This window comes from Passer montanus, unplaced genomic scaffold (assembly GCF_014805655.1).
Source record: "Passer montanus isolate IOZ18808 unplaced genomic scaffold, ASM1480565v1 scaffold19, whole genome shotgun sequence".
Lineage (NCBI taxonomy): Eukaryota > Metazoa > Chordata > Aves > Passeriformes > Passeridae > Passer > Passer montanus.
The window spans coordinates 10280418-10307122 of record NW_024366480.1 but is presented as its reverse complement, the minus strand read 5'-3'; the positions used below and the strand labels follow the sequence as shown (position 1 = coordinate 10307122).

Here is a 26705-nt window from a genome sequence, read left to right as displayed (position 1 = left end):
GAAATAAAAGATAAAAGTAATTTAAGAGGCTGGCAAAAAGAACAGAAACTAAACTGGGTTTTAGAAGTCTTGGCTGTGTTAGAAAAAAAAGTGTGTGACAAAAATACTTGATGTGCAGGAGACAAGAAAAATATTTTGGCAGTATCTTGTAAGGAGATCTGAAGACAGATGTTTCTTAGCATTAGCCTGGCTCTTCTTTCTAAGTAGAAACAATTTCCCAGTCTGTGCAACGGAGTTTTTACAATTGCAACTTCTTAGTAAGTTTTATTGCTCCAGGTTGTTTCAGTCCCATAGATAATGATCTCTTGGCTTCTCTGATTTGAATCCAAGGTTTGTTCCGATTGGGGGTTTTTTGTTGTTGTTTTGGTTTTTTCCCGACTTTACTCTGTGGCGTGATATCTCGTGTGTTGTTTAAGGACACGGGCCTGTGGATTTACCTCCACAGAGTGGCGGGAGCTGGGAAGAAGGGATGAGACGCAATACGGCAGTAACGCGTTGGTGCAATGGCCCTGTTTCCCTCGCCGGGGTCTCGCTGCTCCTGGGAAGCCCGAGAGTTTCTGGGTACCCAGCCAGGATCCTCTTGTGTTTATCTTCTAGGGACCAAACTTGTTACCTTGGTCCCTTGGAGCTTGGCACGTGGGAGGATGAAGCCGCCGTCCAGCCGTGTTTTAGAGGTCCTGGGAGAGGTTGTCGGGAAGCCCAGGGTCCCTTCCCGATGCCGGCTGCCCCTGCCCTCCCCCGGGCACCTGCACCTTCTCAGCCAGCGGGGAAGTGCATCGCGTTCCTGCTGGCGCTTCCAGCGGCGCTGCCCCCGGTTCCTTTTCTCCCGTCTCCCTCCGGCACGGCAGCGCTGCCCCGTGGCCCTCTGCTCCCCGCAGCCCCCGCTCGGAGAGACCCCCGCTGCTCCTGCCCGCAGAACCCCGGGTTTCGCACCCGGCTTGCGGGGGGATATTCCCTCGTCCTGCCCTGAAGAAGCCCCTCCGGAGGCAGTGGCCGTCCCGTCCCGCTAGGCAGGGTCCGGCGGCAGCTCCCGTTCCCCGGCCCCTGCCGCCTCCTCCTCCTCCTCCCGCCCCGCTCGGCGCAGCCGCCGCCCGCCGGGGCGGAGGGTCCCGGGGGGAGGGTCCCGGCGCCTGACGGTGCCCCGAGGCGGGGCGATGATGCGAGGCCGCCGCCTCCGCGCTGCCTGCGGCCGAGGGGGGAGCAGTGGGACGAGGCGCGGGGTTGCTGCCGCCGCCGCCTCCGGAGCAGCGAGAGCCGCCTGCGGAGCGCGGGGTGCCCGGCCCGGGGCCGCCCGGTGAGCGCCGCCGGGGAGGGCGCGGGGGGCGGCCGGGATGGAGCCGGTGCCTGGGGAGGAGGAGGTGGAGAAGGCGGAGGAGCCGTGGCTGCTTCTTTGTGGCAGGAAAGTTTCGGTGCGGCTCGGCGCGGCCGCCCCGCTGCCTGCGTGCCTGCCCGAGGAGGAGGAGGAGGAGGAGGAGGAGGAGACCCGCTCCCCGTGCGGGGCCCCGCCTGCCCCGGGCCGCTTCGGCGGGGGGTGTTCTCCCACATCTCCCTCCTTGTCACCGGCCTCCCGGCCCCTGGCAGTGCCATCTTTGGGGCCCGGCCCTCTCGGGAGCTGCGGCGGGGACGCGGAGCCGAGCGCGGGTCGATCGGCTGGAGGGGTTTTTGGGGAGTTTTCCCCCCGAGTGCGATCCCGGCGGAGCGATGCTGAGCCGGTGCCGCCGGGTGGGCTGCGGGAGAGGGGGGGCGGCGGGCGGGGGTCCTGCTCCGGGGGGCGCCGCGCCGGATAAAATCTGGGAAAGCAGCGGCGGTGAATCGGACCTGGAGCGGCGGGGGGAGCCGGGGAAGGGGCACCCGGACCCCGTGCGCGCCCCAGGGGTGCCCGTGGAGGCGGCATCGCTGGGCGCCGCTGCTCGGGACCCTTTATGTAAGGCAGCCCCGCGGCCGAGCCGTGCGGGAGCACGCCCGGATCGCTCCCCTCGCAGGCAGCGTGCTCGCCCGGCTCCGCGCCCGGGATGCGGCACCGCCGGGGCCGGGCGCCGCTGGAAGGAAGCGTTCTGGGCTCCGGATGGCAGGGAGGGAAGCGGTGAGGGAAGAGATCCCGTGTTCTCCGTGCGTGCCCCCGCGCCTTGCAGGGGGGTCTCCCCAGCAAAACTTGGTTCAGATGGCGGCGTGCCCAGCGCAGCGAGATTCGGAGGCATTTAACAAGCATTGTAAGAAGGACTAATCGGACACAGACTTTCAATGGCCAGAGCGTGCCTTCGTTTTCCACTTTTTTGCTCATTGAGGGTGCTGGGTTTTGTAGTTCATAAAACAGAAAAACATTTCTAGATACCAAAAGAAAGCAATCCAGTGCTCCATTAGCATTCTTTCTCTCTTAGGAGAACAATACAGGCTCACTGTAAGCTTGCCCAAACATGGGCTGCCTTTTATTATATATTGGTACAGTGCCTGGTGCAATAGGTCCTCTTTTGGCCGGGCTCACATGCAAAGCACAAGTAAAAACTGAGTGGCACGCTGCTAATCGTGATATATTTGTCGCAAGTACCACCTGCCGACAGGCTGGGTTTTCACAAAGGGAGAAAGGTGGAATGCTTTGAACAAACCCGGTTCCTGTCTGTTTGATGTAGCAGATGCTTGTCGTCTCTGGTTGACCTCAGAAACTTGCTTGGTTCTTGAAAGTTACTTTGTTCAAAGTGTCTGGTACTTTTTTATTTTTAAATGTCGGTGTCTGTATATTTTCAAAAAAATAAGTGAACAGCTTTGTGATTGGGTTGATAGCCTGTGTGACATCTAAGGGTCCATGTGAAAGCAGCTGCCTGTCTGCATTGAAGATAAGAGGGGCAACTTACCTTGTTGTAAAAGGATCCTGTATGGCCTTGGTCCTGCAGACCTGTGTGTACCTTAGCCTGAGGAGGTACTACACAAAACCCATCTTTCTGCTTTGGACATTTACAAAATTAGGTCTCTTTTGCTGGGTTTTCTCATCCAAGGCATTTTTTATCATCACTGCTTATAGGATGTTATATTTGATACTGCAGACTTGAGATTGCTCACCTCAAGTTTATTGCAGTTTTAATCCAAAGGTGCAATAGCAGAAAGCTTTGTACAAATAAGTTAGCTGGAGGAGGAGGGGTTGGGTTTGCTGTTAAGTACCTCAATTTGCATTTTAAAAAAATATTCATATTTATTGAAGGAATTGAAAGGGGGGAATGGAATGGAATTTAATTTGTGTTCCAACAGCCTTTTCAGTCGCTGTTTTTTGTTTCAGTGCTGGTTGAAGTACTTGTGAAAATTGCTCACCTGCAGGAAACATGAGGTCACAGTACATCACGGCGCCCACAGTCACTGTCCTTCTGTTCCTGCTGTGGATCCCATCATCAACAGGCTGCAACAAGGCTCTGTGTGCCAGCGACGTCAGCAAATGCCTGATACAGGTACTGTGTCCTCCATCTGCTTTCGAGTGTTCAGAAGACTGTCCTGAAACTGCGTCCTGAAAAGATACAAATAACTAGTATTTTATGTTAAGTGGTGTCTCTGTACAGAGGTTGGTTTGATCTCCTACCCATATAAGTGCAGATTAACAGCCAATTTATAGACAGAGAATACCAAGTGCACGTTTATATGGGCATGTTTTTGGGTTGTTTTAATTGAAACTTGTTCAAGCCAAGGATTATGTCTGTCTGAGATGTTCCCCTTAACTTTCATTTTTCCAGTTCCTTAAATCTCAAGCAGAGGGTCAGGAGTTGGCGCCTGATGCTCTCCATAGCATCAGGTTTGTACAGTGAATTAAAAGATGCCTAAAACCCAAACCAAATACCTATAAGCTGAACTGGTAGGAAATGGATGTTAAATTCAGATGCTGCTTTTGACTCGCTGCATGTCTGTACAGTGAAAGAAACAGAGTAAGAGCAGGTTGCTCTTCTTAGGGCAGGAGTTAAGAGATGTGGTGTGCAGCAGAACAAAAGGGCCTTTTCTAGCAAAAAGACAAGCAGTTCTGGTAGCTACCAAGTATTTTTTTTAGTCGTGGTAAACAGAGCATGCTTCTTGACTCCAGACTGAGAAAGGAGGCTTCATGTGGTCAGCTGCAGCTTTTTTAAAAGCAACTGTTTCCTACTGCCTCTTTGTAGATTGGAAAGGCAATAACAGAGAGCACCAACGTCATATGGCAGTAAGATGTGAGTGTGCTTACTGTAAATGCATGGTCACAGCCTGAAAAGAGCTGCAGAAGTGGCCTCAAGCATTTCCATGTTTACTTCATTTTGCTGACTTCTGTCTAAAATTTGTCTGGGTTACAAATAAAAAATACTTGCCAGATTCACAAATCCGTCCTGTGGAATGAAGACCGACTGTAGGCTCAACCATCTTCTTTCTGGGTTCTGCACTGCCTTTGCTTTAAAAGTAAAGTAAAGAAAAGAAATTGCTGCTTCTTCCAGCCCCACCACAGTCTGTGGAGTTGTCAAATAGGGGAGCAAGAACGAGGCTTCTGATTTTTGCCTTTTCAAACAGAACTCCAGTGGTTTTGCTGGCATGTTGGACATTGTGCACTGTGACAAACTGATGCACTTATAACCCCCTTCTCTTGCATTTTTTTTAAATCAGCTCCAGGATTGAAACCTGTAAGAAGTAACATGCTAATTGTGGCATTGGATGTACGTGGCATTTAAATGGTAAATCCAGTGGTACAGATTTGTTGATTCAGGGGAAAATTATTGGTCCAGGTGCTGGATTTCAGACCTGGAAGCTGTTGATCTGCTGCTTGTTTCTCTGTAAGCGAAGGGGAACAACAGGGAAGATGTGTCTCCCTTTCTGGTGCCACTGATGGAGTCCAGCATCTGTGAAAGATCAAATATTCTCCTCCTTGAGAAATCACCTCTTATCGAGTCCAGCTTGACACAGCAAGCATTTAAACTTTATTTTTATGAGCTTGTCTGAATAGAGCACAGCCCAGGAGGGGTGGAGTTAACGCTACCAGAGTCCTTACTCAGCTGGCAATAAATGGCTGAGGTTCAGCAGTGCATGGAAATGGCTCATACAACTGTGCTTTCCTTGGATTATTTTGGCATCTCTGTAGCAACACAGCCCTGTGAATACAGAGAAACCACTGAACTGCTTTACTTGTGGTAGGTGTGTTTTCTCTTGCTTTGTACACGTGATGTGGAGTCCCTTTTTAAAGCATTTCCCTAAAATCCAAATCATATGCAATTCTCTGAGACCCTAAATAGTCTAGGCCATGTGAGTTGTGTGCAGTTGTAAGGAATTACACTGTTTGTTTTCACCATCTGGCTGCTGTCTTCCTGCACACAGGCCTGATTTACCAGTCAGTATTCATTCTTTATAGAAGAACAGATCAGGTCAGACTAGTCTGATTGTGGACAGGAAGATATCCTAAAGCTTTGACTTAAAGCAATTGTCATCTTTCTTCCTGGCATTTTTGTTTGTTTTAAAATTTCAGTGCTTTTGTGGCAGAAGTGCTGCACTGGTATATGAAATCCATGTTCTTTCCTGGATAGATATGCGAGTAGAGTATATCCATGTACTTTCTTCCCCTCTAAACTCTTCTGGAGGAATCTGAACTTAAAAACAAGATACCATGCTGAGGGAGGGTGCTTGACTATCACATGATATTTTTCCCTCGCCGACTTTTATCGCTGTTCAAGTTTGGCACAATCCCTATCTTGAAACCAAGATAATGTCACTCGGAGACAACCGGGGGAGCAAACAGATTGTGTTTGTCATCTGCATCTGTGTGCAGAGAGGCTGCCTGTCCTGGGGACACAGAGACAAGAGACCTGCTGGCTCAAAAAGCATACGGTTAATATAAATATTTTTGCCAGCATGGCTAGAAGTCAGTACAGTCATGACTGCCACTCCTTAGGAGCTCCTCTGCTTTAGGGTGGTCCCTACATAAATATTTATTTTGTTAGATCCAGAACAGTGCATGCAATCAACAACTCCCATGGATTCAGCTTTCCCTTTGCATCCTGGGCTCTAGCTTTATTGGTGCTCCTCTTTTTTCCATAAGCAAAGGCCTGGAAGAAAATAGCTTGAGGCATCTCTCTGCATAAGCTCAGCCTTCGCTAAGAAACTCTGTGGCTTCCTGTAGTTGTTGAGAGAGTTGTGGGTAAGACTTGGGAGTGTAGAGAGCGAGTCCACAAAATTAGTTTGGGCCGTAGCTGCTTCCCATGTCCCTGGGATTGGGGATTGGAGTCCATGAGCCACTGCTGCCGTGCGTTCCAGGTGGAGCCCTGGGTGCACAGGAGCGTGTGCTGCAGTGTTTACTGAGCACATCTGCTGTTGCCTTGGCTGCGTGGGTTGTTTTGATGTTTCCATGTGTGGAGGAGATGAAAAGGCCAGTTATGCTCACTGGGTGGGGGGAGGCACATATTGTGTCCTTGCAACATGGAGGAAATCCTTGAAGGCAGAAACCTTGAGGATGAGACGTTCCCACAATTGTTCATAGCAAAAGGGTTTGAGGCGAGTCCCAGGTTGGCTCTTGAGGTGCAGAGCTCCCAGCAGGAGACAGGCTCGGGTGTAATGTCAGTGTTGGGCTGGAAGCTGAGCTTTGCTACCTCATCTGCAGCAGTGCTTTAAATTGTTGCTGTGCATAGGAAACAAGTGGTGTTATAATTCAGGCATGGTTTTACAATCCTTCTAAAGAGAGGTTGTTTTGTGGAGAAAACAGGATTTTCTTTCCTGGACTCTGCAGACCTGCAGCCACCTCAGCTGGTGTGGTATCGTTCCAATTAAAATCTCTTTTCATTTGTCTTTTTTGCCTCCTGTTAATCTTGTGTACAAACTTGTCAGCCTGAAAGGATTTCCAAGACATTTTAGCCCTGTGGTATGAAATAAATGCCACTCCTTAACTTCAGGGCTTCAGCATCTAAAAATTAATTCCAGTGTGTGTTTTAGCTGCAGCATGTAACCCAGATGGGTTAACAAAACATTTCTGGTTGGTTCACTTCCAGGAGATTTTCTGTTATTAAACTGTTCTAGGAAAAAAAGTGCTCTTTCACTCCCACTTCCAGTTTGCAGAGAGGTTTCCAATGCCTTCAGGTCCTGCTTCTCCCTGCACCAAGGAAATAGTCTCTGGAATTTCAAAAAAATCTTTGGAAAAAACTCAGATGTTAAGCATCTAAAATTTTTTGTTTGCTCTCTGGAGTAGGAGTATCTTTATTGTACAAACATGCCTACTTCCTACTTAATACTGTATTTTTAAACTGTGAGGCTTATTTCTTGCCTAGCAAAATACATTCTCTGATGCACCTTCAGGAGTTCAGCTTGGGAAGTTGCCAAGTTGACTTATGAGTAATATTTTCTTCCACTGACGCCTCACCACCCCCAGCTATCAACAAGGAACGTTCCTTATTCTGCCTTCCTTTTACCCACGTCTCATGCAAGCATTCTTTTAAAAAGATGTATCCTGTACCAGTATCCAGTGTGGATGAGTCAGGCAGGAGGACTCAGAACTGGTTAAGGAAACCATGGATGTGCAAACATATATATGGAAAAACATACAGTTATTGCCCCAAAGTGGCAGAAGACTAATTAATTAGGTTCTATCTTCCTTACTCTCCCTTCAACTTTAAAATAAAGAAATAGTAATAACAAACCAAACAAACAAACAAAAAACCCCAAACAGCAACAACAACAAAAAAAAACCCTTAAATATTGCACTGTTCATGAGCCCTTCCTGTAAAAACAAACTTGTTACAATACTGGTAGGTGTAATGGTGCTGGCCCCAAGTCAATACTTACACATATAGATGCTAAGCAGAATTTTTTGTTAACAGGTTACAAGTGCAGAATTTAAGGTTACATTTAATTCTCTGAGAATACTCTTCCATAAAGCCAAAAGAACTTTAGTTTAGTGAACTTTCTGGCTTCTATTCATGCATTACATTTAATAGTTCAGTGAGAATTGCCTCCTCCCACATGCTGGCCTGTTGGTGTCTTTAAAATGTAAAAGTTGTTTGCCTGGTTTTACTGTTGAAGAATAAATTGGATATTTTTAATGCTAAACTCGTGGTTATTTTTAAAGTTGTTCTATTCAGGCTTTTTATTCTAAAGGCTGACAAAATCTGTTTATCAAATGGTAAGATAAATATTTTAGAAATGCATCATTAACTCACGTAAGTCATCTTTCTAAGTTTGTGGTGTCTCCTGTAGTGGAAAAATGTACATATTTTGTTAATCAGCCTTTTACTTGGAAACAGCATAGTCTGTGCAGTGATAGGTGCCATTCATAAATTTTGAGGATGAAAAAGTAATGAATCGTAGTAGTTTTCCCCTCCGTAAATAAAAATTCAATACTTGCAAGGGCTGCCTTTGCAGAAATGTGTGTGGAGCAGGGTTTCACTCTCCATCAGTCAGTGGGGCAAACAGGTCGCAACAAACTGCAGGCGACAGCATTTCTCAGCATTATGTATCACAAGCAATAGTTGGTGAATTTTGTTTCTTTGGTGGATACAAGATGACTTGTGACCTGGGATGAAGTGAATGAAAAAATAAGGAATCAGTGGATTTATATTTATGCGTTAGTACATTGTAGCTTGTCTGTAGCACATTCTAGGGCTTGTTCAGTTTTAGTGTAGGCCTGGGAGCCTTGCAGCTCTGTTTGCTGTGTTCTGGAGGCCTGTCCCTGTGCAGACTTTGCTCTGGCCTCCCTCTCTGAAGTGTACTCCTTGGTCTCCTGTGTGCCCACCTGAGTTGGTGGGAGCGAGGGGTGGCCACTGTGCAGCTCAACAGGCTGTGGATATTTGCAGTTGCCAGTTTTGCAGAGTAAAGAGAGGGCAGGGGTCTTACACAATCAGGTGCAAGACAGCACCCTGCTGTGCCTTGCAAACGTGTTCCTGATATTTACTATAAAAATGCCTTTCTCCCCTACCTCGTGCTTCTTAACAATAGCAAGCAAAGGATTATTTAAACAGTGGAATTTTGCCCCATGAGCTTTTCCCAAGGTGCTTCAGAAAGAAACCTCACTTTGCAGGTGACACTGGTCCCTGCCACCAGTGTAAGGAGAGATGCCCCTGACCCAGCTGGGCTGGAACCATGGGTGGAGACTCCAGGATAGAGAATTTCAAACCAAACCACCCTCCTGCCCTTCTCTCCTGTCCATGAGCATCTCCTGCAGTGTGTCCCTCCTCTGCCTCTGGATAATGGGATCAAAGAGTGGGGATGGGCATAATCTTCCCCCTGGCCTGGCGTGTGACAGATTTGCTGATGGCCTTTCCAGTAAAGCCAGGGTGGAAAGATCCCGTGGTCAGTGTTTCCAGTAACGGGATTTTGTTTTCTCCCCAGTTGTGTGTAATGTGATAGTTGGACAGACGTCATCAAAACCAAATTCTTAGACAGGACAACCAAAGGGACTTCTTGGCTTGTCTGTGTTTTGCACTATGATGTAATTCAAGGCTGTGAATTATTGTCAGGCAGCCGCAGTCTTTTGGCCAAACTGGAGTTACTAGTATGGATTTGAGTTAGAGGGAAGGAGACCGCCTGGTTTTTAGATTTTCTTCATCCATGTCTGCTTTTTCCATGCTTTGAGTCCACAAGTGTGTGTCTCCAGCAGGACTGCTAAACCAGAGCTTTTGGGTTTAGGTAGTATGAAGAGAAATATTTGCCTTTATTCTTCCACGCCTTTTCCATCTTTTTAGGTTATTAATGGTTAAAGAAAAGTACTTGTGTAGGTCATTTCACTTTCTAGAGGCTCTAGAAGCCTTGTAGGTATCCCAAGGTGTCAATTTGGGCATAAAGTTGTTTTGAAAATAGCAAAAATGAATCATCTAGACCTGGGGTGGGTGGGAAGGGGGGAAAATCTGGTCACTAAGGTTGCAAACAGAGAGCAATGTGCAGCAAGTGTTTGGAGATGCAGAAAATCCTGTGGTCAGATGACTTAAATAGGTAAATTCCTCTTAGAATCCAGGGATAGGTGTGATGGTAGACACCATGCATGTCTTGAGTGGGCACATGTGGCTTATAGTAGCTTTCTTTTTTAGTTAAATTATAATGTACGGTCACTATTTATATATAAAGAAGCATCTGTCTCCAAGTTTCCTGTTGTGATGGGAAAACATTCAAAGAACTTGTAGATTTAGGAATGCACATGCACAGAAGTGCACACACCTTTTCCATGAATAGGATTTTTTGTCTTTTAGATGCTTGCTTAACAAATTTCTCTTCAGAATGTCACCTTTAAGGGAAAAAAAAAGCAAACTTGCAAAAGATCCTTTTGTAAACTTGGATCGGTTTTTGGCTGGAGTTGTTTCACCGTTTACTCACTGTATTAGTGTACTAAGCTTTTTTAATGCCCTAATTTGAGTTGTGGCTTGAGGAAAAATCACTGTGCTGTGTAGTTATTTTACATCTGGGATTGCTGCAGTGTAATGAGTGTCTGTTGATTCCAGGAGCTGTGTCAGTGCCGCCCTGGGGAAGGGAACTGTTCCTGCTGTAAGGAGTGCATGCTCTGCCTGGGCACACTTTGGGATGAGTGCTGTGACTGTGTTGGTAAGTTTGCACTTTTGGGGGGACTTCCTGCTTTTTTTACGTTGCTTTCTGTTGCCACATGCTGAGCTCACAGTCTTAAAATAGAAGTAAAACACCTGGACAGAATCTGTGCTTTAAGCAGCTTACAGCTCGTTTGTGGGGTATGGAATAAATTACTGTGGAGACCCAAACATCTGAAGTCTATGTCTGCTCTGTGGAGCTGGGGGTAGCAGTAGTCCAGGTATTGCTTGTTAAATGCCATCATAGCTGATTATTTTGTCTCTCATACATAAAACTCCTGTTTGAATTGTCATCTTGAGGAAACTCCACAGTGCCTGCTTTGTGGGGTTGGATGCTGTGTTTCTGTCTCTGTGTTTCTAAAGGTTTCTACCTGTGAAGGGTGCATTGACAGGTACAGCACTGGGACACCTTTAGGACTGAGTTGGGACTACTAGTAAATATGCATGGCCCAGTGTTTCCACTGTTCTTTTATTTACAAAAATAGCTCTTTGTGAAGGGTGAGAAAGAAATAGACAAGGTCTTCCCGTAGGACTAGATGACAGTCTTAAAAAGAACACATTGCTGCTGACAGGTGGTGTTCAGAATGCCCAAATCTTTGCAAGTGAGTGCTGTCCCAGCTTAAGAAGGTTGCATTTTAGTTCTGTTTCTTGCTTTATATGTAACAAAAGCTTCATCTTCCTGTGGTTGTTGTCCCTGTGCTGCCATCCAAAACCCTAGCTTCCATGGAAGGCATGCATCTTGAGTGTTGTACCTGCTCTCAGCTTTTCTAGATCAGTTTTCTCTGAATTAATGAAGGTGATTAGTGTCAAAATGCCCATTTTCAGTGCAGGTTATTTCCCTAGTTTAGAACCATTATATGCTGTAGAAAGCAAGGCATAGTGTACTGATCTCTAGGGAGAAGAAGGACCTACCTCTTGGGATTGTGAAGTCCACACACAAGCTTCTTTTCATAAGTCTGCAGGTGACTCACTGTTCTGCTGCTCTTTCCCACAGTGTTTTCCTGAAGAGGAGTTAACAAGGTCTTAGGTTCAGTTTTTTTCAGTTTACCCAGTATTGAGTAAACCAAAACTTCTCCTGATGGTTCTAGGGTGCCTCAGGTCTTTTTGGATTCTATGGCACGATCCTATTCATGTCTTCAGTGTAGGATCATCCTTGCTGTAGGCTTATTCAAATGAGAGAACAGGAATACATGCCATACCTGACTCCCTAGACACAGTTCTTTGCTGATACCTGAGCTGATATTTTAAGTTTCTTTATAAGCTGATCGTGTATGATGTAAAAGCAGATAGATTGTTGTGTCTTAAAGATCATGTCTGTCTCGAGGGCAGGAATTACCTCCTGTCCTCCACCACTAACTGTACTAGTGCTCAATTGATGCCCCCGTGTTTTGTGTATGTTCTCTGCCTTCTCTGACAGGGAAAAACATGCTGGAGGAGGGAGAACAGCAAAAAGTCCCCCATTCCCTTTGAGTTAAGCTCTTCTAGTCCCTTGTGTGAAGGCTTATCTGCTTCCATCATTTTAATAGCCCATTTCTGCATCTTCTCATCCGTTCCAAAGCAGTAGTGTAGATATGTTTGATCCTTACATGCTGCTCATAAGTTAAGCTTTTTAATTTTCTTTTTAACCAAAGCTGCCATTTTATAATATTTACTATATAAAAATATTTTTATAATTCAAATGCTTTTAAAAACAGTAAGAGTGAAGGATCTTTGTGGATGAGCATTTACCCATTAAACTATAAGCAATGATTTTTTGGTACCACCTTAAGGTAATATTTTCATACTGCATTGATATGCACAAAAACTTGCAGGATTTTGGGAAACAATCTTGATGTTATTTTTTTCCCTTGTGTGTCCTTTTTATCAATGAATTTTTTTTCAGAATCCTACCTGGCAGAGGTCTGGTCTGACAGGTCTAGAAAGGCCCACTGGTTTCTGTTTCACAACATTAATACAATGACATCAACTAAAGCATACATCCCTTGATGTATCTGTACAAAACTCTTACCTGGTTTGATATCTTCTTAACTGATTTTCATGTGGTTATCCTTTACTGCAATTGTATGGTTAATACACTGCTTGTTAAGGCATTGTTAACATTAGTGCTTATTAAAGGGTGGTAAGGAAGGGATATAAAATTTTTATTAAAGCAGTGAGTCTAGAAAGGTCTGCGAAGAACAAAACTAATTGAGAGGAGTAGGAAAACAATCGTGTACAGTAGGGTGCTTGTGTAAGTGGAATTATTTTTTAGTATGACCTGATGTTGTTTGGAAAAGAGGCTTAGTTTTTTCCTACTCTGTACTTGGCTCACCTTTAGGAGCAGACTGTCATGCAGTGTTCCTATTACCAAATGCTGGTAATGCTAACCACTTGCTTGAGATTTGCTAGATCTCATGCTAATCACCATGGACAAACTTCCTCTGCTTTGTTCACTATGGTAATCCACCTACTTAAGTTGAGAAGATTATGGGTTTGTATAAAGCTTTAGTTAAACACAATTATTTGTGAAGGCAGAGTCCTAGTGGATCTGTGGGGCAGGAGAAAGTTCTCTGGTTGTGTGAGGCAGGTAGACTTTGGACATTCATGTCTCTTTATCACTTTAATACTTCAGGAATTGCTGTACTTTGCAGCTGTAGCTGTCTAACCCTGTGTCTGTGAAACTGTCCAAAATTATATCCACATGCACATGAGGAAAATGGATTTGCCTGTCTCTTGACAGGTGACTTCTAACAGTGTTTTATCACTCCTGAGTTTAAAATACCTAAGCAGTAACAAATTTTCTTTTTAATCTTGGTAGTTTCCAGAGATTGGACTTAAATTGAAATACACTTTGGTTTAATAGCTAGTAATAAATTTTAGTGTTTAAATGGTTAATGAAAGACTGGAACTGGCAATGCATAGCACAAAAAAACATTTAGTAGGAATTGGCAAAGTGAAAAAAGATTACAAGGTTTCAAAAAAGATACTGCAAAAGATGTTGAAAAATAAGGAAGAGGTAACCTAGAAATGAGTATTTTGCCTGTTGTGGCCCCTCCAGCTAAGTAGCAAAATGAGGTTCATCTTGGCTGTCTCTACACAAGTAAAGTAATTCAGACTCATGCTCTGTCCTGACAGTGATCTTTGTATCTCTGGCAGATGACTAAAAAGATCTAGTGCACTGCTGCAGCAGATGAGATGGAATACTTGAATTGTGATCAAAAGTTTCACATATCTCAGACTTATCAAGATACTCCCTGTGTTTAGTCCTAACCTTGCATTCCAGGTTTATGCTCCTATCGATTATACTGTGCTTTGTATAATCTCTTCTCTCAGGGAAAACAAACCTTCCACTGAACCCTCCATTTTCTAAGCTGTGACACTGACAGGGAAGCAAAGTGCTGTTTAGATGAGGTTTTTCTTTCCACTAGTCACAGGTGTGTTTTGTAAAAATCTGAATGATCCAAAACCTGCTGTTATGGAAAACTTGTCCTGCTGTATTCGATAGCACTTCTGCTATTGGGCTGAGAGTGGGATAGATATGGAAGAGTTCTGTTCAGCAAAAAAAGAAGCAATTTTAATTCTCCAAACATTCCTACCTGTTTCAAGAGGAGCTTAGGGAGTTCTGTGTAATTTACTGTTTGTTTCCTCTGCAGGTATGTGCAATCCTCGCAATTACAGTGACACACCTCCGACGTCGAAGAGCACTGTTGAGGAGTTGCATGAACCAATTCCTTCCCTTTTCCGGGCACTGACAGAAGGGGATACTCAGCTGAACTGGAATATTGTTTCCTTCCCTGTGGCAGAAGAACTATCACACCATGAGAACCTTGTCTCCTTTTTAGAAACAGTGAACCAGCCACAGCATCAGAACGTCTCTGTTCCAAACAACAATGTCCACACACCTTACTCTAGTGACAAAGGTAATGAGTGTAGTGTCTAAACCCTAGCATCTCCTCTTGTCTCTCCCAGGAGTCTTCTCAGTGCATATCCTCTGCTTCTCTATGCTTGCTTCTTCTTTTTCCATAAGAATGTGTGAAAGGTTCAGCCTAATTTTGAGCATGACAACACAGAAGGAGTGAGGCAAAGGTGTTGAGGAACGTGGAAGATGTTGTTAAAATGACTGATGTTCTTAGGAGACACTGAACCACGTGAGTTTGTCTCTGTAATTACTCCTGTGGCATGAGGCAGTTTCTTCATATTGTTTCATGTGCACTGGCACGGTGTGTTCTCTGACCTAGAAACAGTTACCTCTAGCTTAGGAGACAGGACAGGCCAGAAACTGAATCCAAATTATGTATCTGTGCAGAAGTGGGCAACCAAAACACGGCTTAAGAGGTCTGAGAAAACCATGTGCCATAAGCTCTTGTATCTGGAACAGTTGTTTATTTATTTCATCTGAGCTGGCATAACTTGAAATCTTTAGAGGGATGTTTTGTATGAAATTCAGGATTAATAGGAAACCTAAACAAGATTAGAAGGACTGATGAAGGAAGGATATGTGACAGACTGTCTTCAAAACAAGTAACTTGGCTGTAGGGGTTCAACTTACAGATTCATTCCTCCTATTTCATATTAAGTTCTTTATATTCCTACCTTCAGTTTAGAGGACAGACTTCAGGATACTGTTTGCTGTGGTTGGGTGGGGGAAAGATGAGAAGTTTGAGGTAGTGTCGACAGTGGTATAAAAAAAATACTGTTTCTTGGTTTCCATACTAAACCTGAAACACTTTTTCCTGCAAATCATTACGTCAGACTTTAAAGAATCCCATAAACAGTTCATAGTGGAATTGCTGCTTAATAGGGGAAAAAGAGCATCTGATTTATTAGTGCAATTAATGCTTTGCTTCCTTCCCAACATGCACTTTAAATATTCGTAACCCCATATGTTGCTGTTGTGATGGCCCTTTTATCTTATCAATAAAAGATACCCTAATTGATGGACATGCTGCTCTTCCATACCAGTGTGAACCATTGACCTAGTTGTGTTTCTGAGTAGGACTGCTGCTGATTAAATGGAACCATAATGGCAACTTTTCTAATTTCCTTTGGCTAAGGCACATTAGAAAAATAAATTAATTCCAGAACTAGGAAACCAGATGGGCAGAAAGCATCTCATTCATATGTCTTTGATGTTATTAAAATGCTTGCTTGCCGTTATGAGAAAAATGTACAAAGTCATGTAAAATGGAAAGCCACAAAAAGCCCTGTGTACAAAGACTACAGTACTTACAATTATAAATTAAACTCAGGGGAAAAAAAAATATGTTTAGTACAGCCTTGAATATATCCCACTTTACTTAGGTACTGCAATCCAGATGGCTTTTCCCTGCCAGTCCTTTACTACCGTACCAACAGGATGGGCTAATGATAGTTTTGGATTAAACTTAGAATTTTGAATTGCATCTCAAGGGTGTGGAGCAGTTTTGAGTTCAACAACACAGACAAACACATAACACTGCCATTTTTTCTGAGTCAAAAGTCCCCTTCATTTCTTTTACTAGGAACATATTAGAGATTAGGCTGAGAGAGCTCTTACTGGAATGATGACAGTCCAAAAACAACAGTTATATTTGGAAATAGTTACCAAATGCCACTGGCTTTCAGGCCTCAGCAGACACTTAAAACAGAAATAAATGTCAGAGCCTGATCTTGTAATCATTTGCTATGCCTTCTCCATCTTAGTGACCAGTGAAGAACTGGAAAAGATAGGAAATTACTTTCCACATCCTATTCCTATACTTTTACGTGTCTAAATACGTAAGCCTGCCAATGAGTCTCTTTTCTTGGTCGCAGTGTAGATAACTTTGTAGTGCTCTTCTTTATCAAAAGTCATATTAAATTTTGCTTATAAAAACATTGATTATTTGAGCATTGAGAACAGAGGAGTTGGAAATAAAAATTAGCATCTGGCCTTGGTCAGTTGATGTTTATTATGGTGGAAGCAGGACAGCCGGATATCCAAGAGTGCTGAATGTTGTGTGAGCCATGGGGTAGCATTGTTTCTAATACTGTTTTTCTGTGTTCATTGGGGAAGCCACAATCAAAAGATGGAGGGGCAGGAGGTTGGAACTGAAGAGCCTTGTGAGCATGGGCACAGTGAAGCAGCTGAGGAAATTCCTGGAGCCTGATGGCTTCTGGCCATGCAAAGTTCAGTCACACAATCGGGTCACTGCTTTAACAAGTTGGCAAGTGTTAGAGCCACTGAAAGAGAGGGAGGGTTTGTGAAGGTGTATGTGTGTGCTCAGTGGCAGTAAACACAAGCTGAGCCTGCACTGGGAGAAATAGACCATGTCTTTACCCTTTCCTTCTCCCCAGAAATGCTGCTAGGCTTGAAGGCAGGTATTGCAAACGGAGATACCCTTAAGGTGACTTGCTAAACAGTTGTCTTCAAGGCTGTGACAATCAGGGATTTGAAAGAATATTTGTGAGCAGGAACACGGATGCTTTAGGTTTCCTTTACAGTGCTGTGCCTCCTCCATTTTGTGGTTCTTCTGTGGCTCCTTGCATGCTTCCCTCCAACATGGTGTGCTGGCAGCAGCCAATGGCATGGCCTGTTAAGGGAGAGGGGCTAATGAGAGGTACACTTTGTAGGGGGACAGTGGTCTCTGTGCTGTCTTCCGGAATACATTCCATAATTTGGAAAGGCTCTGCTTACAAATACCCCGTGTCACGTAGTGTAACCCAGCTCTGATCTCAGCTTTCCTGCACGTTCTCTCAGGGATCGCTGTTAAGCTGGCCCAGGGTGCCAGATCTGCTTGATGCAGCTCTGGGTGAGTGCCAGGAAAAGCAGCACCAGCCACAGGAACCATGAGCTTTGTGCCTGAGTGGCGTGGAGCCACCACCAGGGAGGGCGGCTGTGGATCCGGGAGGAGGTGGGGTGCGGTGGGATATAAAGCATTCCTTTCTCACCCCAGCCTACTCTGAACCCAGCCACCAGACCTTGAACTTCCCCATTATTTTCCTAATGAGTGTCTTCCCTTTCCTCCTGTGAACTGACTTGTAATGTTTTAGCTGCCAAAGTTATGCATGCACTGCTGGAGCTGCTGTAATTCTCTGTATCAGTTGTTTCTGGCACTTGAACCTCTACTTCAGAGAGCATTGTGATGGTTATTAATCTGGAACTACATTTGTACTTCATTCTCTTTGCTGTACTTGTAGCTGATACCCTCAGAGCTCTGAACTGTGAGTTCAGAGATTTAAATAAGCTTAGTTGTTTCAGATGATGACAGGATGTTGGCGAGAGGGAGAGGGGAACTAGATAATTTTTGGCAATTGATAAAACGAAATCTGTGCTGTAGTTAAGGGTTTCTGATTTACACTGCTTGTGACACAGGGGATGGTGTTTGGTCTGCTAGAATTCCAGTGAAGAAACATCTACCTCTGTAGGTAGTCTAGAAAGATTTAAAATAAAAAAACAAAAACAAAAACACAGGTTTTTTTATAAATTGATTGACATAAAATTGACTTGTCCTAAAGTAGTAGATTATGTAAATGCTTGTGTACATGCTCACGTAAATTGTTCATAATCTGTTGCATGTTAATCTCCTTGTTCTTATTTCCTCTCTTCTCACTACTGCACTAGACTAGTGTTTTTCTAGTGGAAGGTGTATCCCTGCCAACAGAAGAGGGGCTGGAACTAGATGAACTTTAAGGTCCCTTCCAACCCAGGCTGTTTTGTGATAAAATGGTATGACTGCTGGATGGACAGTTACCTTTTCAAAGAACTTTTAGAGCTACCAATAAAGTGGCCAGCAGACAGCTGAAGTTACATAGCACATATAACTTCAAAGATCCCGTACAGCAAATTGTCATTAACTGGGAAGATTCTCTGAGTTGCTAATTTTTTCTGTATTATACAAATACAGATAATTTTATAGCAAAGCCTGGTAGTTTCTTCTGTTCACTTTTAATTTAGACTTGGTTGTTGTTTCTCCTACACAACTTTCACCGAGTATGAAGTGTGAGGGGGAAAAAGGTGAGAAATAATGTTTTGGGAAAAAAGTTTACTGCTGCATCCTTCTCCCTCCCTGCATCTGCAGTCTGTCATCCTTAGGGTGTGAAAATTGGCAAAATGCAAATGAGAAAGCTGTTACTGCACTAAGTAATATTGTTTTTATCTACACTGAGGGAGCCAAGTGATGACTCGGTAATTAGCTTTGTGAAACAGTTTAAGTACTCTCCCAGATCCCAGCTGAGCCTGTAGGTATTTTTTTCCCCTGTGTAACTCTCTTTCTGCAGTTTATAGAGCAGAATTTAGTGCTTGAGGGGAGGAACTCTCCTGCTTTCAGTAATTCAGCCTGTACATGAGCACAGAGGCATTGCTGAGGAGGGGACCAGGAGTGCCCTGTGACAAACAAAGTGCACCCTGGACAATCTGACTTGTTCAGACCTGGCAAGTCTTTCAGTGAGCAAGACGTCAGAAACAATTTGGTAACATATACACGGAGCACATCCTCCAGCTGCTTGCAAGAGCTGCTTGGGACCAGACAAATCTGCTGCTGGCTCTGGCCTGTCACATGCATTCTGCTCTCTCCCCTTTGCAGCATTTTTGTGCTTGTCCTCGAGAATCTAATCCTCTTGACTTGTGTGCAGGTGAATAAACTTTCTTCTCTACTCTCCAGTCAGATAAGATAAATGTCCTTGGTTGTCGCTGCCACCATAATAAGGTTGAATTTTGGCTTTGGTCCTGGGAGAGTGATTCAGGAGACCAGTCTGCACTCTCACAGGAGCTGACTGATGCCACCTAGTTTTGCCAGAGTTATAGGCCAGGTGCTGCTGCTCCTCTGGTCTCCTTTATCCAGAGAGATGATTCCCATGTCATTGATCTTTACATCCTAGAAATCACAGGCTTTCCTTCCCCAGGAAGTTTATTTCATTTCTGCAGGCATTAGCTGATAGGCTTCAACAGGACTGGTGAAGCAGTACTAATAGTGCTGAGGCTGTCAGAGATGAGGTTATCATGAAGGTGAGCACAGATGTCTCCTTACACAGAAGGGACTGGACATTCTCTGGTGTGAATTCAGCCTGTAAGTACTGGGAGCAGTTAGCACACCTCAGAGTGTGCACAGCTTTCCTGACAACTTCCCTGACCTACCTTAGGCTTTCCTTTGTGTACTGCAAGTTGGAGTGCCTTGATCAACAGATAGTGAGCACTTCTGGAAACCCCTTGGATGGTTGCTTCCTTTGAAGAGCTGTTTCACCCCAGTCTGGAGATAGCCATGAATCATTTTGCCTTCTCAGGCTTATCCAGAGACTAAGTCAGTCAGCTGGAGATGGCATCACCAAAAGGTGATTTTGCAGGAAGAAATCTTTCTAGATTAGCCAGGATTGCCAGTTTCAAGGGAGAGGCTCTGTGCCTTCAGGTGACACCTTCTAAGACTATGGAATTTAAGATCAAACTTAATGTAGTAACACTTCAGTAGAAAACTACTAAAAAGGCATCAAAGGACACAATAGAGACTAAGCAAAAGAGAGTAATGTGCAACAAAGGCTTATGTAAGGTTCGTGTGCTTGAATCCCAGCACTGACTTGGATGACTGATGGAACATGAGAATACTGTCTGGAGACTTGCTCCTACTTTCTCATCCCTACCCTTCCACTAAAAACTTCCTGTGAAGAGTGGAGGGAACAGATGCCTGGGGCTATCTGGGCCTTCTGGGAATGGATGGTGTGTGCTTCTTCTTGGGACTATGGCAATCTGAACTTTTTGTCACTGGTGATGAAATGTTGCCAAGTCCTTGTGCATTCCCCATAGAAGGTGGAGCTGCTGTCTGGCCTTTGCCTTCTTGCCTTTGAGGCTGTGGTGGCTGCATCTCCCTACCACTTTTCAGCTTTGGCTGAGCACTTTAGGTGTACATCTATCACTCTGCACATAGTACCATACTTCTGTTCAGCTCTTTCCTCTTCCTCTCTGTGAATCAAACATCCTTGTTGAAGCTGTAGATATGTTGGTTGTTTTCAGGTAGAGATTTTGTTCTCTGAGAACTCTATTCCTCTGGTTGCTTTGCCTCAGGATATATTATAAGGGCTTATAGAAATAGAAGTGCCAAGAATGGGACACAACTTACACAGCCACAGTGGACTTTGTTGATGTTTCCAGCAGTACTTCCAGGTACTGCAAGATTTTTTTTGACAACTGCAGCACAGCTTTTCTGGGGGCAGAAACTGCTTCAGCTCTGGGTCTGCCTCTCCTACACAAGATCCCTATTGCCTGTTGCACTGTATCTGATGTCTGCAAGGCATGTACATCAGTTTGGAGTCTGACCAAGGCAGTGAATACTCTGTTGCTTTCAGTGGGCAGGCTCTGACCTTCTTGTAGCTGTAGTAGCATAATAATTTGACAGTGGTCAAAATCAGTCATTAAAAAAAACAAACGACACCCACTGTCTTTAAGTTTGTATTACTTTTTTCTGATCCACATTGGAATGTATATAGTGGGTTTCTCCTAGGTGCACCATGAGTAGTAGTAGTAATAGGCTAGAAAGCCCTTTGACATCTCCTGCTCACAAGTTGGTTTGATCTGTGTGAGGGAGACATTTCTGTTTGCAGACAGCTGCCAGTTGTGCTTTCCCCAAGGTCTGCCAAGTTATGCTCTGGGTAAATGTTACGTAAGTGTGGTCCTTTGGAGGTTGAACCAAGTTTTATGCTATAATCACCTGGTCAGTACAGAAGAAAGATGGTGGAATCTGACAGCTTGGAGGATTGGAAGTGGACTGAGGGGGGAATGGTTTTATTTATAGTTGTGGTGAATGCCTTAGCTCCATTTTGATGTTGCACCAAACTTCATGGCATTTCAAGTAATTGCATGGGTGTTAGAAGCACGAAGTCAACACTTAGGCAGAAAGGGTTTCTTAAGATTAGTAGTAAAGCTGGTGGTGTTGCTAAAAAAAGAAGAAAAAAGTGTGCAGTTTCATGCTGATGAGAAAAGGATTCTTTAGGTCTGTGAATTAATCTGTCTGAAGATTATTGTGGAGTTTGGGGCGGGGCGGTAAAAGAAACATTTACATCCAAATAAGTGGGTTTTGATGTTTGTTTTTTTTTTTTTTTAATAACTTCTCTAAACCTGAAGTTTTTTTGTGGTAGCATATTACCTTCAGAGGACATATTCCTGCTTGTAATTTTGGCATAGCTCATCCTTACGCTCTTGTAACTGGGGGACAAAACTTAAAAACATTCTTGCCTGTGAATAGAGAAATAAATTAATCCAGGAGGAGATCAGAGAACAAGTTGAGTTGTAGATGCTGAAAATATGAAGTTGATAGATTTTACCTTGTCTCTCTGCCTTGCCTCTCTGCTTTCACTGTCACCTTTTTTCCTTATGCCTCATAGTCCTGTCAGTTTACAATCACACTTCTAAAGCTGCTCATTTAACTAATTTCTAACTAACCTTTAAAAACACTTTAAGACCTTTTAAACCATTTTTTTTCCCTCTTGGTTTAGAACACATGTGTACTGTGGTGTATTTTGATGACTGCATGTCAATACATCAGTGCAAGATCTCTTGCGAGTCCATGGGAGCTTCCAAATACCGATGGTTTCACAACGCCTGCTGCGAGTGCATTGGGCCAGAATGCATCGACTACGGCAGTAAAACTGTCAAATGTATGAACTGCATGTTCTGAAGCAGGAAAATTGTAATGTAGCAATACTGAGGCCAAAGTAATCTCTCTCGGTTAAAGAGACTGGGATTGCAAATACTGAGTTTTGGTGGAGTGCCTGCTGGTTGCAGTTAAATGTACCCGGTTGAGAAGAGGATGTATAAAATCAGAGAACTTTTTTCCTTTTTTTTTTTTTAATTCATATAAGCGAGGCTAACTAGTAGATGTTTAAACACTATGTTTTAAACTTGTTTATCTTTATTTCTGCTCAAATGGTACAGTCATGCTCATCATTGCTGTTCTGATTGTTTTCCTTTGATTTGAAAATATTGGCTATACTGGTTTTCAGAACATAATACTTTATCTTGTAGTTTAGAGTAGGGAAACTCTTAGAATATGGTGATGAGATTTCCATTATCTAAATTCAACAAATAAATGGCTGCTAGGTTGGAGGGAGGGTGGATGTTGTTTAGGGGCAGGGTTTTTGGGATTTGGTTTCTGGTGTTGTTTTTTAACTTTATTACCTTCCAGTTTTTAAGGTTAGCTTTTATTGTGGAAGTGATATTTGGAGAAAAATTAAAATTCACACTTTCTCTTCAAGTTCAAAGAATGGGCTGTCATGGATAAAATCCTAACTTCTTAGAAGGGCTGCCCAGCAAAACACCATGTATGGGACACTTTTCCTCCAAGTGTCGTTTGCCCTGCTCTCTTTTCATGGGGGCCTATGATGCATAGTTTATGTGTTACACAAATTAATCTTTTCAGCCTTCTCTTAGATCCCAAGATAATGCTGTTCAGTGCTGTTGCATTTCCCACCTTTTGCACTGTTCTCTGGGGTTGCAACCCCCTGAACATTTAGTCCAGTAAAGGAAACATGAAAGGCTATGATGGATTTAATGACTAAAGGAATAAAGAATGAAATGACGGGAACAGGCAAGTGGTACAGGTCTACCAGCTGAGAAGCTGGCAGCAAGCATATTCCCATTTAGAAATTTCCTGTGAATATTTATTCCAAAACATTTTTATTATTATTAATTCTTTTTTCCCCATAAATTTTTGTCAGTGAAGAAGGGAATATGTGTCTGCAAAGGCAAAGTGCTCTGAGTTTAGAACATTGTCCATTTTTCTAAGTAAGAGTTTTTTTATGTTGACTGTTACATAGCTATTACTATGACAAATTTAAGGTGTCCACTGGTAATGGTACTAAGTACAAGAATAAAGTGTATGAGTAATTAATGATCAGCTTTTTGTATTTATAATAATGTAGGTTTTAATTCCTTCAACTTTTTATGAATATATGCATATGCAAACACAAAAAGGAACTTGACTATTCATTTTTCTCTCATTAACCTCAGCTAGAGGGATTAAACTGTTTTCTAGTTACACCTGTCTATCTGTACCATGTACACATGAAAGCAGTCATATTACATTTATTTTGTTGAAAAATTTGCCTGAATGTTTTTTTCTATTTTTTTTCTCATGATACAGTTCTTTCAATAAGATGGAATAATAATAATAATGATAATAATAAAAGAAAAATCTACTCTTGTTAAATAATGTTACTTCCTTCAGTGTCTTTTTCAGCTATAAAGATGTACTTGAAAGATGAATGTTATTGTTTTGAACTAGTGGATAATGGAATGTCTTCATACTTTAAACTTACAGTTAAGTGATAAAAGATCATAGACAAAAATAGAAAAACTCAGCTTATAATGGAGGAGTTCTTCCTATATTTTGCAACTCACGTTATATTTTTTTCTGCTAGAATTTCTTCAAATGAATGGAGAGGAAGAATAGGTTAAGAGTAGTTGTGGCTGCTTGTAGCTGGAGGGTGATGCATCCATGTTCCTGACAGACACAGGAGACACGTAGCAATCAATCAAGCAGGTCATTAGCATGCTTCGAATTTTTGCAGTCTTAAATTATTGAAATATGAGGGTGGCTCAGAATCTTCTTGGGGGAGGAAGAGGGCTTATGTTTCTGGTCAGGCACCTGCTGCCCCATGGATCTGTGACATTGTCTCCATTTGCATCCTCATAATTTCACTGTGAGGTCAAATCAAGTGGGGGAAGTAGGGATGGGGGAGCGGCCTAAGAGGTGTCCAGGAAATGTTGTGGGGAATGGCATAAAAATGTAAACACAGTTGTCTGTAGTGGCCTGAGAGAAGGTAGTGCACACCTTCTGGGGCTTGCCTTACTTTTTGTAATTCCTGATGCTGTCTAGAGTTTGCTGAAAGTGTTGTGTGTACACAAATGTCATGCAGCAACGCCCAGTGTATTTTATGATGATGAATGTTTTAAGAGGTATTTTAATAAAAAGACATTACTGGTTCTTGTGTGTTCTTTCTCAAGAGTTTATCGGGGAAATATTACCAGGAAACATAGTACAAAAGTTACTGACCTAGATGGATAGAATAATACTGAGAATTAACTCTTCAGCAGTTTTTTTCCATACCTGAAAGTGTTGCTTTGAAGTATTTTCCTGTACATAAATGATTAATGTTCTTTCTGAAAAACATAACCATTTTAGGAAGTTGTTTATTTAGTCTTATTAATTTTGCAGGAAAAATCATAATTTATTTTGGGGTCTCTTGTTTCACCCTACGTCTGGATAACCAGCAAAACATCACCTACATAAGAACATGATTTTAAAAAGTCTTTTAGTTAGGAATGTTCTCCAGGTAAAGCATTGGCCACTTTTATCACTGTCCTTTAGGACAGAATTGTAAATCACTGAACGTAAAGGGAAGCAAAGAGGGAATTCATGCAGTAAGAAATTATACAAATCCCTGGTGTGTTGGGGGTCTGACTGAAAAAGGGTGGAGGTCCTATTGTTATTCTTTCTTTAAGAGTAAAAAAAGGTTTTGTTTAGCTGCTTTGGGGTTTGGGTTTGTTTTGTTCAGGTTTTTAGTTTGTTTTTCCTTACAGACACTTGAGTACAAAGGTCATATTGTGACACTGCTTTCCTGTCATTTCTTAAAGTGCCTGGCTTGATGTATGCTTAATGGATTTCACATCTAATTCCAAAAACTAAATATAAGAACACCTGCTTGTATCTTTAATAATATATCTATGGTCACTCCAGTGTCCCTCCCAAAATTATGGCTATTCTGATACCTTGTTCCCAAGCCCCTCATCCTGCTGGCTGGAGTGACTTGAAGTTTGCTGGCGATTGCACAGTGACACACAGTCCCACACAACACGGATACGCTCCGGTCTCTCCATCCCTGTGACCCATGGCTGGCACACCTTCATGGGCAAAGCTGGAGACTTGGAGCCTGGGAGGAGTTTAATGAGAAGAGAGGACAGACTGTGCTATGGGATACCTGCAGAGCACAGCCAAACAACAACCTAACATTTTCCTGTTGGATGGTAATGTCTGTTGGGCTTGGCAAAAGGAACACCTTTACCAAGATTTCACACATTCCCTTGCCACGAGATCTTTCACCAAATTACCAGTATATCATTAAAATTTGTGCTACTCACATGGGAAAACATACCTAGATACAAAATCTTCCTAGAAACAGAGCAAACCTGATTCAGACAAATACATCTAGGATGTAAAGGTGGCCAAGGCTCAAGTTTTCTTATACCCTTTTCATTGCTTAAGTATTTATAAATTTTCTTCCTACTGCAGAAAACTTGGAATTATTTGGCTTTGAGCAACCTGTTCTAGGGGAAGATGTTCCTGCCCAGGGCAGAGGGGTTAGAAAGAGATGGTGTTTAAGGGCCCTTCCATCCCAAACCATTCTGTGATTCTATCGCTCCATGATACTGCTCACAGGAGCTGCTTAGGCAGAGTTCAGCATCCCACACCTTTATTGGCTCTGTTCTCCTGCTCTGTGGTAATTTCTGTGAACAACATACTTTCTCCCTCAAAGGCATTAACTAACTTACTACTTCCAGGTTTTCTTGTTGTATCTTCACGCTCTCGTTTCACTTGTTTGTTTCGGTATGTGGCTAACTAGTTTATTTCCTAACCTTAATCTTTTTATGTTTGCTGCATATTCCTTTATTGCTAAGGAGAATTACACAGCATGTCTGAAGTTGTCGGCTCTCATTGTTTCACTTGTTTGTTTCGGTATGTGGCTAACTAGTTTATTTCCTAACCTTAATCTTTTTATGTTTGCTGCATATTCCTTTATTGCTAAGGAGAATTACACAGCATGTCTGAAGTTGTCCCAGAATGGTACAGCCCATGTAGACTCCCATCTGTCCAAGATAACTCCAGAACTGGCTTTCTTGAAGTAGTAGTGGGAGGAAGGAATTATTCATTAACACAGCTATGCCTTTCCCCTTTTCTTTCCCTGACCAAATGCTTTCTGAAGCTCCCCTCCATTATTATTTTATTACTTTTATGAAGCTCAGGTACATCAGTGAGACTGATTTTCCAAGCAGAGAGCTTGCCACCTCAGAATCCTTGCTTCACTTTGTCTTTAAAGCAGTAAGAATTTACTGAGTGAATGTGGGGCAAGCTGAGGGTGTAAGAAAGTGCCTCAGTCCGTGTAAGTTGGCCCCAGACCACAGTGAATTTTGCAAGTCAGAAATCATCCAAATCTGTTTCACATGGCAGTAAATTGGTACAGTCAGCACTGCACACAATCCCTTGCTTGTCCTCAAAATCTGGGAGA

General features: G+C 43.2%; 1 protein-coding gene across 1 annotated transcript; it reads left to right on the top strand.

Annotated features, from left to right (window-relative positions):
- Positions 1 to 1102: 1102 nt before the first annotated feature.
- TWSG1 (twisted gastrulation BMP signaling modulator 1) lies at positions 1103 to 24406 on the top strand. The gene is made up of 5 exons (XM_039706293.1): positions 1103 to 1294; positions 3269 to 3434; positions 10401 to 10500; positions 14132 to 14398; positions 21918 to 24406. The coding sequence occupies exons 2-5, from the start codon at positions 3312 to 3314 to the stop codon at positions 22097 to 22099; spliced, it is 672 nt and encodes a 223-aa protein (XP_039562227.1). The 5' UTR covers positions 1103 to 1294; positions 3269 to 3311; the 3' UTR covers positions 22100 to 24406.
- Positions 24407 to 26705: the final 2299 nt, after the last annotated feature.

What these genes read in the sequence shown, in the direction of transcription:
- TWSG1 (XM_039706293.1), top strand. Translation starts at nt 3,312, where the DNA reads ATGAGGTCACAGTACATCACGGCGCCCACAGTCACTGTCCTTCTGTTC. An exon ending in TCAGCAAATGCCTGATACAG is followed by an intron (nt 3,435 to 10,400) that starts GTACTGTGTCCT and finishes TGTTGATTCCAG; the next exon opens with GAGCTGTGTCAGTGCCGCCC. An exon ending in ACCTTACTCTAGTGACAAAG is followed by an intron (nt 14,399 to 21,917) that starts GTAATGAGTGTA and finishes CTCTTGGTTTAG; the next exon opens with AACACATGTGTACTGTGGTG.